The sequence below is a fragment of the Argiope bruennichi genome, chromosome 2 (assembly GCF_947563725.1).
Source record: "Argiope bruennichi chromosome 2, qqArgBrue1.1, whole genome shotgun sequence".
NCBI lineage: Eukaryota > Metazoa > Arthropoda > Arachnida > Araneae > Araneidae > Argiope > Argiope bruennichi.
Window position 1 is genome coordinate 112,825,655 of NC_079152.1, and position 13,879 is coordinate 112,839,533.

Sequence of the window (13,879 nt, forward strand, 5' to 3'; positions counted from 1 at the left end):
AATCAGTGTTGCACTGATCATTATCTGCTTCGAAAATATGTTACTTTTTTGTGGTCTACTTATTTTCTGATTTCAAATAACAATTTATTTACGAAATCAGAATGAATGCTGATTTAGGAATAAATATTTTAAATTGCAATGTATGTTAGATCGCTCTTTGTTTGAAGATTTCATTTGTACTTGTTCTTTTTGTCTTAAAACAAGGAAATGTATTTTAATAGTAGTCGTTTTAGGAAAACTAAACTAATTTTATTTGTTTTTATTTTGGTTTAGTTAATAAAACGTAGAGGCTTATGAATGAAATGCATTCGACTATATAAAAGTTCTATTTTGATATTTTTATTCTTTGGACGATGCAAATTTAGAACACACCTCAAATTAATGCTTTTCAAAAAAAAAAAAAGAAAGAAAGAAGCCCACGAGGTTACTTTAAGCTTTCTTATAGTATTTCCATATAAGAATGAAACTGTTTATGAATGTGAAACGGAAGCATTTTGAAATGCTATCTAATTTGAAGTCCGTAGATCTATAAACGAATAATTTGATATTCGAAATTAATTATCATAATAAAATGTGAATCATGTTTATTGTGAAGAAATTTTCATAAGATATTTATCTACCACCAAATTCTAAAAAATTAATTTAAGGTTTTTATTCAACAAATATCTGATGCCAGTAAAAAAAGGGAATGCAAATTTTTTTTGTATATATATATATATATATATATATATATATATATATATATATATATATATATATATATACACACACACACACATATATATATATATATATATATATATATATACACACACACACACACACATATATATATATATATATATATATATATATTCATATATTCTATGTAAATTTCGGCTATTACCAGGGAAAAATTTAATCTATTATTTACTTATTTAAAATTTATTTTACTTAAATTTACTTACCTGCTATTTATTAAGCAAATAAGTAAATTGATAGCTGGTAAAGAATTTATTATTAATTCATTTTCATTTTTCTCTGCTGTAATTCATATTCAGCTTGTGTCGGTTTGATGATTAACAGTGGTTATCTTTGCTATGGTTTTTTATTTTAGATACCCCCCCCTCCTGCATCCACTATTTAATCTTTATACTGGGGTCCCAGCAAGAACAGTCTAACTCGCTCCGTATCAGCAATTCGGTTTTCTTACTTTCATTCAGGCATATTCTGTAGCTTTGTTTATTATTATTATTATTATTTCTTTTGTTAATGCTCAGTAAAATTCATCCATAACTTATTTTTTTAGATATGGTATAGTTCATTTGCACACTTGGGATGAGGGATTGTGGGATTTATAGGCGCAAGAGCCATTGCTGACTATACTGCGCCAAACATATGGTTAGAATAGAAAAAGCACGACTTTATGTAAAAATCTGTAAAATTAAAGGCTGATTAAAAAATTACTTGACAATGTCTCTTATTGTTAGAAACGAGATTAAAAACAGGCAGCAAGATGAAACATTAAATTAGATGATATAAACCAATTGCTTTTAAAAATTTAAAAAGATTTTTGTGGGGACGCTCCCCCACAAGCATTTGCATGTCCACTGTTGAAACATTAAAAAATTGTAAACGATGAGGATTAAAATCAGGGCATTCAATTAAAAGGTGAAGAACCGTAAAAATCGTTTGGCATAACTTCGTAAAATCGTTTGCACACTTGGAGGTGTTAATAGGCATTTTTTCTATTTGTTCTATAATTCCCGTTATATGTCATTACTAACATATTTCAATCAAATGTTTATATGAGTATGTTTATGAAAAAAAATTATCAGAAGATTTTTATGCTCTAAAGAATCAAAAGAAAAAAACAAGGAGAGAATAAATATTCGAAATTATTAATAAGTATTTTGTAACAAAAGACCTTATATGAACTCATGGCGTCGCGATTTGCAGTGATGATGCTTTAGTACCAACAACTCTTAATCTATACTTATAATAAAGCTCAATGCGTGTGTGTGTATGTGTGTTGGCGCTCTACAGGCCAGACCGTTTGACCTACAGCTACCAAATTTGGTACATGTATACCTTGGAGGTCGGGGATGTGCACCTGGGGTTCCTTTTTTCGAATTTTTAATTAGAATTTTAATTATTAATTAAAAACTAACTTTCCCGCCAAAAAAATCTTCCATTTTCCCCACCGTCAACTTTTTCGCCAAAAAAATCTTCCATTTTCTCCACCGCCAAATGACTAAGGATTCGGTTTTTTTTTCTCCCAACAGTAATGAGGCTAGGGTTAATATTTTTCGGCGGATTATTTCAAACGATTCTGTTTATTTTCTTAATGTTTGATGCATTTAAAATTAAACATTTTTAATTAATCCATGTTTCAGATTCATTCTGAAGTACTTTTGAATTAAAATAACACTGAATAAAGGAAATTAAAAATGTATAATCTGCATAGCGTTACCCCAACTGGCGTAGAAAAATTCACGCATTTGCGTTAACTAACTGGCGAAGAAAATTCACGCATGCGCACTGTGTTCTGATTGTTGCCATGACAACCGTTATGAACGGATGATTTAAATTATTTTTAGGTTAGTTGCATGCTTTTGTAAGTAAATTGTATTTATGTTAGTTATATATATTTTGTATATGCTTATAGTTTTAAGTACATCGTTTTTTTAAGTAGTTTTTTTAAACCTGTTTTCAATGATTTAAATTATTTTTAGGTTAGTTGCATGCTTTTTTTAAATTAAATTGTATTTATGTTAGTTATATATATTTTTTGTATATGCTTATAGTTTTAAGTAGTTTTTTTAAACCTGTTTTAGACTGATTATTTTAAACGATTCATTTTATTTTCTTAGTGTTTGATGCATTTAAAATGAAACAATGTTAATGAATCGATCTGTTCATGATGAATCTGAGAAAATTTTGTTGACAAATTCTTGAGATATTACATAAATTAAGAAAGATATTCTTTAGTGCCCATAAAGCTTAAACGCTCAGTGACTCTATTATCAGTAATCATATTATTAAAAAAAATGCTTTGTTTCAGTAAAAAATATTATTATGTTATTTGCAGATTAATCATTTACACTTTAATTTAAAGCGTAAATTCTACGAGGGGTAACAGAAAATGAGAGAGATACATATCACGTTATGACTGAAGGCCTTTATAATATTATGAGTGAATTATATGACTATCAAAATGTGAAGTTTTAAAATATTTTTCTGAAGAATCTATTAAAGTTGGAATTGCATAAAATATTTAATTATTAAAATTTTAACGAACATTAAGATTGGCGAACCGGCTGGTCGCCAAAGGCGGCTAGTATTAAATAATATTAAGACTAAAAACGATAATAAAGAATTTTTGCTCTTAGTCCTTATAGTTTACAAATTATATGAAAAGTTTTTATTACAAAAGATATTTATGTAGAATTTCAAGCATATTACAAGATGTTGTTATTCTTATTAAATAAATTAATATACTAGTCTAAACATTGTCACTTTTCAATATTCCATGATGGTATGAGCTCCGTACATGAAACATTATTAGTACAATGCAAAGTCAGATGGCAACATATATTGGCAAGTTCATTCAATAATAAAATTTGGCTCGAAAAACTCAGATCAAATTTTAAAACAGGAAAGTTTAAGCATGAGTTGAAAAATTGGTAAAAGGAACTGAACGAAAACGACTTTGACATAATTTTTGCCTTTCAGAATTTACTAAAGAAAATAATATAGATTCATCATCATTTAAAAACATCATTTCCCATTATATGATAAAAATTGTGAAATCTTTCCGAAACGTTTCGAAAAATTTCCAGATGATGAATTAGAGCAGATACGCATCCATCCATCTTCGTTTGACATTTTAAAATGCAATATATCTTTAAATGAAAAAGAATAATTAACTGATCTTTTACACCTTGCATTCAATTTAAGTTTCTGATAAAGAAAAAAAGTTTGATTATCGGTAGAAAATATGTATACCAATTCGAAAAAAAAGGCAATTAGTATTTTGATTCAGTTTGCAGTGGCTTATTTAAGTAGAATTGTTGCTTCAAAAATAATTGCTATTAAAGGAAAATATTCTTTGGAACTAGAAGGTGATTTACAACTTTAGATTTCCAATTCAGATTCCTCGAAACAATCATGAATTCTTTGCAAGCACATGCCTTAAATTGTTTTTATTCTCATGATGTAAAACTTTTTAAAAGTATTTTTTATTAAATAAATATTTATAACCACATGCATCAAAAAGACAAATTCTTCATAAAATTATGTGTTTTATTATGTGATGTAATAAAGCAAAAATAAAATGGCAAATATCAGAAAGAATCTTAACTACGTTAGAGATTTTTAAAATGTCTAATGCCTATTCAGGGCTCGTTACAAAATTTTATACTAAATGGGTTTTGGGAATGAAAATAATGTACTTACTAATGGATTAACAGATTGAAGAATTTCAGATTATTTGTATGGAAACTATTATAGAATAAATATATTAAGCATACTTATTATTTCCCCATTACTTGTTATGAAATTATACAGCTTCAAGAATGAAAGAGGAAAGAAAAAGAAAACTTTCGAAAAGTTGTGTTACTAAGAACCAGGTTATGTTTCAGTAGAGGAAAAAAAACTCATATTGTCTTCAAGAACTGGACGATAACAAGCTTCGAGCTTTAAATAAGCAACCAATTTATAACAGAAAATATATGTTTCGCGATGAAGAAATGTGAAATATTAATGAAGATTTCTAATGTATAACTGATACTTTCAGAATCTGAATTAAGTTTTTGGTGAGTATATTATTTCCAAGATTATTTTCTATATTGTTTAAATTCAATATTCATTTTATACAGAAAATGCATTTGTAACTCCTACATTTTGTGAAAATTCTAAATAAAAATGTTTATAACAATAATATAATAAATTAAATTTTATTCCTAATATTTTCTTAAGGAAATCCTAACTTTAAAGTTCCTTGTAAATTATAACATTATGTAGGTAAATGAATTCTTAAAAGCGATGTATGAAGAAAGAGATTTAAAATGCTGAAATAGGAAGGTATGAAAATCATGCAAAATGCTCATGCAATTACAATTTGTGAATAGGGAAAATTCTATTATTACAATTTTTACGATTATTTTTGGAATACATTTTTACTACGATTCAATTTTGTTTAAAATCTTGCAAAAAAAGAAAAAGAAATTAGAGTTTTGTATTCAATTGAACCAGGTAGCAATGGTTTTGTATGGTACTATAAAATATCAAATAAATTCTACAACTCGATTATTGGAGCTATCTACGGTAAAAAACGAAAACCAGTAAAATGTAGCTTGTGATTTCATACAACAGAACATATAAGTGCTTTTGAAGTATAATTCTCGAGGTACAGACATATTCAAAGATACAATATTTATTTCACCATATTTTGAAATTATGCCAACGCTCTATTGCTATTGCATAACTTCTGATTAGTAGGTAAATTTCATGATTCACTGAATGAAGGACGTATACATTTGTACTACATTAATTTTTACACTAGATGACCATTTTATCAGGAACAAAGCGTATTCATCAATATGTAAACATCAACAATTTTATGCCTTCAAAAAATATTTTTGATGCAAAATTTAATTTAAGAAAATTTTTCAAGAAACTAATATGAGCAAACTTTCATAAGGTGTGACTATTTTCTTGCACAGCATAACGAATGTGTATATATTATTCAACTAGAATGTGCAGATATGGAAGAAAGAGTATCGATTTGCTCATAGATTTCATACATAAATTTTCCTCAACGGAAAATTATGTTTTTTGAACCTTCAGACAATTTGTGGTTCATTTTTTAGTTCGAATCGAAAATAAACGATGTAAACAGCCTAAAAATAGTTCATAATATTTTTTTGTTATAAGACTTCAATTGAATTTACTGTAATTTTATTATTTATTCTATTTGAATCATCTGACTATTTAGGAGGTTAAATTAATCACTACTTTTTTATTTGGTTGTTATTTCACATTGAGTGATTGACCTTGACTTCCATTTTAAGGTCTTCACCCTTGTTTTTCAGTTTTAAGACATCTGATTCTCTAACTGAATCAAATGACTTGTTTGTAACTTCACCAACACAGGTCAAAGGATTTGTTTTCAACGTTTTGATCTGGTTCATTGGCTCATACACAAAATCCTTTTTTTAAATTGAGATATCCTATATATAATTTTTAAGGTTCGGTTTCTCTTTCCATTTCAAAATAAATTGAATCATTTTGGGGTATTTTCATAAAGACTAGTTTAAAAAAATCATAAATAATTTTTTCGAACTATCCGGATAATTGAGTTAATGAAAGTTCCGAGTTAGTGAGTCTCGTGTTGTCATTTCTGAAAGTTATATTCTGCTTTTTATTTTACCTGACTGCAGTTTTCCTGTAATATATTTCATTCCAGAGCAGGAAAATAGAGAAAACTATTTACTGGATGCATTTCCTTCCTCAAATTTTTACATTTAAAATGAATTATGGAAATTCATGCTGCTCTTCCCCGCTAAAGACTATTTCATGTATATTTTTTCTTCTGTTGATCTAAATTCAGATTTCTGAGAACTTAAACGATCAGATGTTTTGATTTTACGATCAGATATTTTTGCTTTTAATAAGAAAGCAAAAAAAAAAAAACTGAGCAAAATTAATGAAAAAAATTTCAAACAACAAAAAATTAATTAATTACACAACCCCCCCCCCAAAAAAAATAAAGAAGATTCCATCAAAAAATTAAGATTAATTGAATTATCATTTTTTTTCGAATAGAAAAGTTCAGAAAGAGAGTTCTTCAAAACATGATTTTTTTTCAAAATATTAAAATTAACTGATTTTTCTTTTTATGTGAATGATTATCTGATAAATATTTTAACTTTTTTACATTTTTTACTTTACAGCGCAATCTATGGAATAATCAGTGGAAGAGAATCAGGAATCAAAATTGCCGTCATGCATTGTAACTTTATGAGAACAGACTTCGAAAAAAATCTGCACCTTTTACTTATTTAGATAGAATACTTGAGCAAGAAGATGATCCAACTTTTTTTCAGAATTCTAATTGATAAAAATTTGTAATAAATGAATATAAGTTGGAATAAAATTTAAATTCTAAGGAAATTTTAAAATTAATTATAAAAAGGAAGGAATTGGCATGGAAAGGAAAATCTGAAAGCAAAAATTTAAGACAAAATTAATTGGATCAAAGTATAAATAATTTTAGCTTATTAAAATGTTTCCAACAAAATTCATGAACCTAGCCTTCTTACATTTAATGACAATTTTATAGAAAAAGTAATACTGAAGTCTAAATTTCTGAATTTTTCAAACTCTCAGCTATTTAAAAGAAAAAAATACTCCTCTCATACTACTTTGCATATTTTTTTTGTTCAAAATTGGTTAAAAGTGAAAATTAAAACTGTTAAACGATGTAAGTGTCAAAAAAAAATAAAAAAATATGAACCATTCTCAGGTTTGAGTTCTAAATGAGCAACACTTAAATCCAGTAAACGAGAAATATATTTGGTAGTTCTCTAAATGGCTTGTAATTAGATTACTAGTGCGAAAGTGTTAACTTTTTTCCCCACCAATTTTCGAAAATGTTTTGTTATTGAAATTAAAAATGTTTTAGTACTTAATTTAAGACGATTAAAGTTGAAACTTCTTTCTTTCAAACATTTTCGATAAAAAAGAGCGAAAGTATACATTAGATTAAATGAAGTGCTCAGCCGTACTGTATACGTTGATGCTTGGTTATTTATCATTGGTCAATAAACTCTTGTTTGCACTGACTATGGAAAAAATATGTTCAAAATAGTTCAAATTTTTACTTGTCAATAATTATTTGATATTGAAAAAAAATTAAAAAATGATTTATTGTTTCAAAATTAGCTTATGAAGGGCTTTTATTCCAATTCTTAATTATAAAAAGAATACCATCACTGAATATTGAGAAATGTATGGCTGCTCAATGCCTTATTGAAATCTATTCACAATCGTATGCTAAATAGTTGTCTGTTTAAATTAATTTTAGAAATTAAAACTAAATGAACAAAACAAGAATTCATTTTGCAATAGCACATAATATAATGTACGATTAGATGATAGATAGCCTTTGCGACGTCATTTTGCATGTATTTAAGCACTTCTTGAATTGGTTTCATTTCTTTGAATAGATAGTTTGGTGATTACTCCTGAAATGATATCTAGTCAATGATCCCTGGTCTGGGATACAAAGTAGGCAATTATTTGGCGATTTGGTGATTTTAGCAACAAAAATAATGGAGCCAAGTTATTTGAGAATCTTGGCAATAGCGTTATTAGGATCTGAATTCCAAGGTTTGTTCTGGAGAATTTGATATCTGCTACAGAACTTATAGAAAAGGAAAACGAAGAATTAATCTATCGTAGTCCGTGCGAGAGACGGTAGTTAGTTTTGTTGAGCTCAAGCGAGTAGTTGAGCGAAGACTATCTTTGCAGTGTCGATCTCCTGCATGTTTTTTCTAAGCGTTTTCTGCTGTTATGGAAATTTATCCCCAATTTTCTGCTATTTACGGCGTACTGTTTTATATGCTCTTTGACTGTGTTTTGCTACAATGTATTCGTTTTTTCGAGTAGAATAAACACCTTTATCCATTGTTGAACCTATTGAAATGTTTGCCGCTTACCTGATGAATGGATTCTAATTTTTCTATTATAATATCGTTCAAGACTATTCTCTGATTATTATAATGGCGGCATCCTGGCCAGTTATAAACGTTTCCGTTTAAAGTGAATATTTTCCAGAATTGAGCCACATCCCACGATTTTTACATTTTAAATGATTAAAGAATGGAAGAGTTTGCCGTTTCAAATAAACTAAATTTAAATTATTCAGATGAAAAAAAAAGATTTTAAGAAATACTGAAAATAAAATATTATGAACACGATTATCGAAAAGACAGAAATACATATACGTATAACTAAATAAGATTTATAATCTGTATTGCAATTTATCAACTTAGAAAATATTTATAAGCGAAAATAGAATATTTTCTAGAATTTAGGTACTTATATTTCGCAAGAATTTGAAAATAGAGGAATTTATTATTTATAAAATTTATACTTCTGAATAAATTTTGTATTTATACTATTGTATTTTTGTGTCAACTTCTTTTTCAGTTTTTTTTAAATAAAAAAAAAACTAAGTCGGAATAGTCAAAGTTATATTCATTTCATATGCTATAATCCAGTCACACTACCAATAAATCATTTAATTCAAATCTTTAAAATTGGAAATGATTTGTAGCCATAATTCAGTATTAGATGAAAAAATGCTTAATAAATATTGACTTGTTTTAAGAATATTTCTCATATAGAAATAAGAACATTGTGTTTATTTCGTTGCTACTAAATAAAAAATACAAAATTAGATGATAATGAATATTTTAATGGTTATGTATGTAAATTAGATATTGAATGTGTATTAGATAGTGAATGAATTCTTTTCTGTTAAAATCAGAAAATGCAGAATGTTATTTTGAAATCATGATATTATGAAATCATATGAGGTGACGCTGACATTTGTGATGAGTACAGAAAAATAATGATTACGTGACTTCAATTAAAGATGGGGAAACATTTGCAGATATCTTGTATCTTAAAAAAAAATTTGTTCTTAAATGTATTTAGGATTACAATATATTAAAGAGATAAAATTCCGTAATTTATCTTAAAACAAAGCTTTATTGTTTTAAACGGATGGATGAAATAAAAATACAAGAACCGGAAGCTAGCATTGCATATTGGAGGAAAAGCTGGATCACCTACATTCCAATAAACTAAGAATTTTTGAGCAAGTTCTATAAACCAAAAGACCAGGAAAATACGGGCTGCACCCCTTTTAAAAAAGCGCAATTACATGAAAACCGAGACATTTATTTCTTTTAGAAAACATTTTCTGTATAAATATTTATGCTGAAAAAACAAGTTTTTTTAATTTATTTATTTTTACAAATTGTAATTGGTCGAATTTTGGATTGTTTTTTCATATTTTTGCAAGGCAGGATGAATCGAAAGACTTCAGCCAAAATGATATTTGGTTCTATTTATTATTAAAAGTTCACGTTCATTAAACATATTCAGATTTATTTTATGATGAAAAATTTCTTAGTTAATCGAAAATCAGAAACTGTTGTGTTATCAACTCTTGAATGGATGTGATTTTAAAAAGGTAAATAGAAAGACGACTGAAAAAAGTAAAGGCAAATGTGGAAATGAAAGAAACGAAGAAAAGAATGGAAGAAATGAAAATGCGGAAGCTGATTAAAACTGAGAAATATTAAAGTTACAGGATAAATTAAATGCTGTAATTCAGGGGTGGGCAGATTTTTTCAGGCTATAGACTACTTTTAATTTTCTCAAGGTCTACCCAGTGGTATAATTGTGGCGAATTGGAAAAAAGGGTCCACAATATTTATTACAACTTAAAAATAAATACGGAATATTCACATACGTACATAACTACAAATATGATAACAATAGCCACAAATGCAATAATATCAAATGACGCATTGAATATCAAACAATTAAAAATAAATCATTTTCATCTAAAGTTTGTCTTCGTAGTTATAGTTCGTAGAACATTTAGTCTGTATATTATCCGCCAGTATTGAATATATCGGTATATAATTACTAACTGCTAATCTTGCATTGGATTCTAAGTGGTCGTCTGTGAGACGGGAACGATATGTTGTCTTAATTATATTCACCTTTTCAAATGCAGATTCATACAGGTAGAGACAAAAAGCGATGTTAAATGATATGGAACTTTTTTTTAAAATTAAGATTCTTTACTTCATCAATTAGATTCCAAAAGTTATTCTAAGGTTCTGAACTAAGTGCTTTTAAAATTATATCATTGTGAAGGAGAAAACTTCGTTTTCCTCAAGAGAAAAAGATAATATATAATCCATATTTTCAATTATTTCTTCCACATCAACATTGCCAAATGGGTATAGATGAATTTAACCACTGGTTTCTTTTAACAAGCGCCTCTTACGTTTTAGTAAAGGTAGTCACCCTAAAATGTCTTGGTGGTCCGCCTGTCAATCACAATCGATTTAATGCCAACTCCTGCTGTAAATGAACAATGCAACGAAGAAACAGCATTGTTGACGAAAATTGTTTTCTACAAATAAACAAATAGTTTCTTTGAGGCACTTTCTTTTCTCGTGTGATCCTACAAATGGTGCCTTCTAATATTCTTCGAATATTTGAAGAAGTTGGCCTGTTTATTAGAAATACTATCTTTTTTTCGATGATTAAAAATGGTCATCTTAGATACGATAGCTAAATCCCTGAATCATCGGAGATCATAAGGGGAAGAGAAGAAAGAAATCCCAGAGAAGTCTGGAGAAAATATAAAGAAATTTAAAACAACCAATAAACTTCCTGATTAAAGCGTTTATTTCATTCTGTAATCCCGAAAATAAGATAGGAAATAAGCAACTTGAGGTTGCTTATTCCTATTCTCTTCAGGCTAAAAATTCTCCTATTAAATTAAAACATATCTTTCTATTAATCAGTTTGTGTAGCTTATAACTTTAAACGAGCAATTCTTGTATATATATAAATTTATTTATTTATTTCGTGCATCTCGGAAACGGCTCTAACTATTTTCAATCGAATTTCATATATAAGTAAGGTTTATTGCCATAGGATGATAACCTACTGGTGCCTCAAAATTTTGTGATATGGCGCTGATGGATATGAGATGAGATAAGATTGAAAAATATTCACATGTAATCAGTGTGTGATTCGTGTCTAAATATTTTCTCAAAAAAAAAAAAAAATGTTGAGCGAGCTCGGTTTCCCACAAATTTCCTTATTATTTTATTTAATTAAAAAGGCATGATAGTCGAGTGATCAAGCAGTAACTAAAAGAAATAATTTGAGGCTCCCAGTCTCTATTAGTCTTTTAAAACCTAATCGTTTACATACTGGAAATAATAGTCTAAATTTTAATTTTCGATCATTTAATCCTTGCATAAGAATCTTTATTATCGAAAGAAAAAAGATGAGAAAAAAGCTATGCGTACCTATGATTTAAAAGCAAATTAGAGAGAATTGTGAGTTGAAACCGAAGGCTTTAAAATTTTGACATAGATTGTTCTTTTAAAAACGTTTTTCAATCCTATTTCGAAGCCATGTTATGATTTGATTTACAAGTTTCTTACTTCAAGGGAGATTTCAAACATAATATTAAATAGAAATAAATAAAATGTATTATAGACTTTTCTTTTTCGACTTTAGCATATTAAATTCTGTTACTTTCATCTGGTTTCATTAAACTTATAATGGAAGAAAAAAGGGATGCTAGTTATTTGGAACTAACATTCCAAAACTTCAGTTTCATTTGGAACATTGCTAATAAGTAAAAAGACTGAAACTCTGAATTTAAACTTTTTTCTATTTCAGTTACGACTTTGTTTATGTATCTAAAATGTCTTTCAAATAAAAAAAAAAGTTAGTTGAATTATGTTTGAATTTTATGTGCATGTGTGAAAATTTATTTGTATTTATGTTAAAAGTAACGAAGCATAATTGGAATTTATAGAATTATAAACAAAAAAATAAACAAGATAAATAAATTATATAATTTTGAAGTCAAATCAGGAATAAAACGAATTACGTGTCATTACCTTTGTGCACAAGAAAAGAAATTATTTAATGATCAGTCTTCCATTCTCTATTAATACTACGAAATTAAATTAATGCACACTGTTTAAAAAAATTAATCAACTGAATTAAATGTTGCATAATTTCTTCGGGAATAATTTAAATGAAATAGTTTATAAAACTTATAAGATCATTATCAACGATTTTTCGCACAACGTTTAACAGGAAAGAAGATTAGAGAAAGCTATTGTAATGTTTTAATGAATAACAACGGTAAAGATAATAGCAAATTATATAACGATGTTTACATAATCTTCAAAGGAGCATTCAAATCATTTGTGTTATTTTTATGCAGCTTAAATGCAAATCATTCTTTAAACGCATTTACCAAATTTATAAATAGGCTTTAATAGTACGTGGCATATAAATTGGACAAAATGTTTGCCTTAATGTTGCCTTATATATATATATATATATATATATATATATATATATATATATATATATATATATATATATATATATATATATATATATATATATATATATATATATATATATATATATATATATATATATATATATATATATATATATATAATATATATATATATATATATATGTATATATATATATATATATATATATATATATATATATATATATATATATATATATATATATATATATATATATATATATATAATATATATATATATATATATATATGTATATATATATATATATATATATATATATATGTATATATATATATATATATATATATATATATATATATATGATTTTTATATTTCTCATTTTTTATTTAAAAAAAACCTTTTCCTTTCTTTTTATTATTTTGGTTTTAAAGTTCTTTTGGAATCAAATATAGCTATTAAATAAGGCCTACAAATCGCAGATGTTATATTTCTAGAACAATGAAACGGTTTTTTTTTCGTTTCGCAATTTTAGATTGATTTAATTTATTCTTTTAATAGCAAATGTTTTTGAAAAATAAGTATGCTGACCTGTAAAGCTGTAGTTCAACTTTCATAGTTTCTAGTTATATTTAAAACGGATTTATTACTATATTTTATCCTATGTGTTTGAATTTTTTTCATGAAAAAACTTAAACAAGAAATAGTCTTCAGTTAAAAAAGTACAAACAGTTTTATACAATGAAAAT

General features: G+C 26.7%; 1 protein-coding gene across 1 annotated transcript in view; it reads left to right on the forward strand.

Moving 5' to 3' along the window:
• The first annotated feature begins 8,315 nt into the window (after positions 1-8,315).
• Positions 8,316-13,879, forward strand: part of LOC129962286 (uncharacterized) — a 45,927-nt gene continuing 40,363 nt past the window's right edge. Inside the window, 1 exon segment of the mRNA XM_056076033.1 lies at positions 8,316-8,373. Within this exon segment, the coding sequence (XP_055932008.1) occupies positions 8,316-8,373 (58 nt within the window).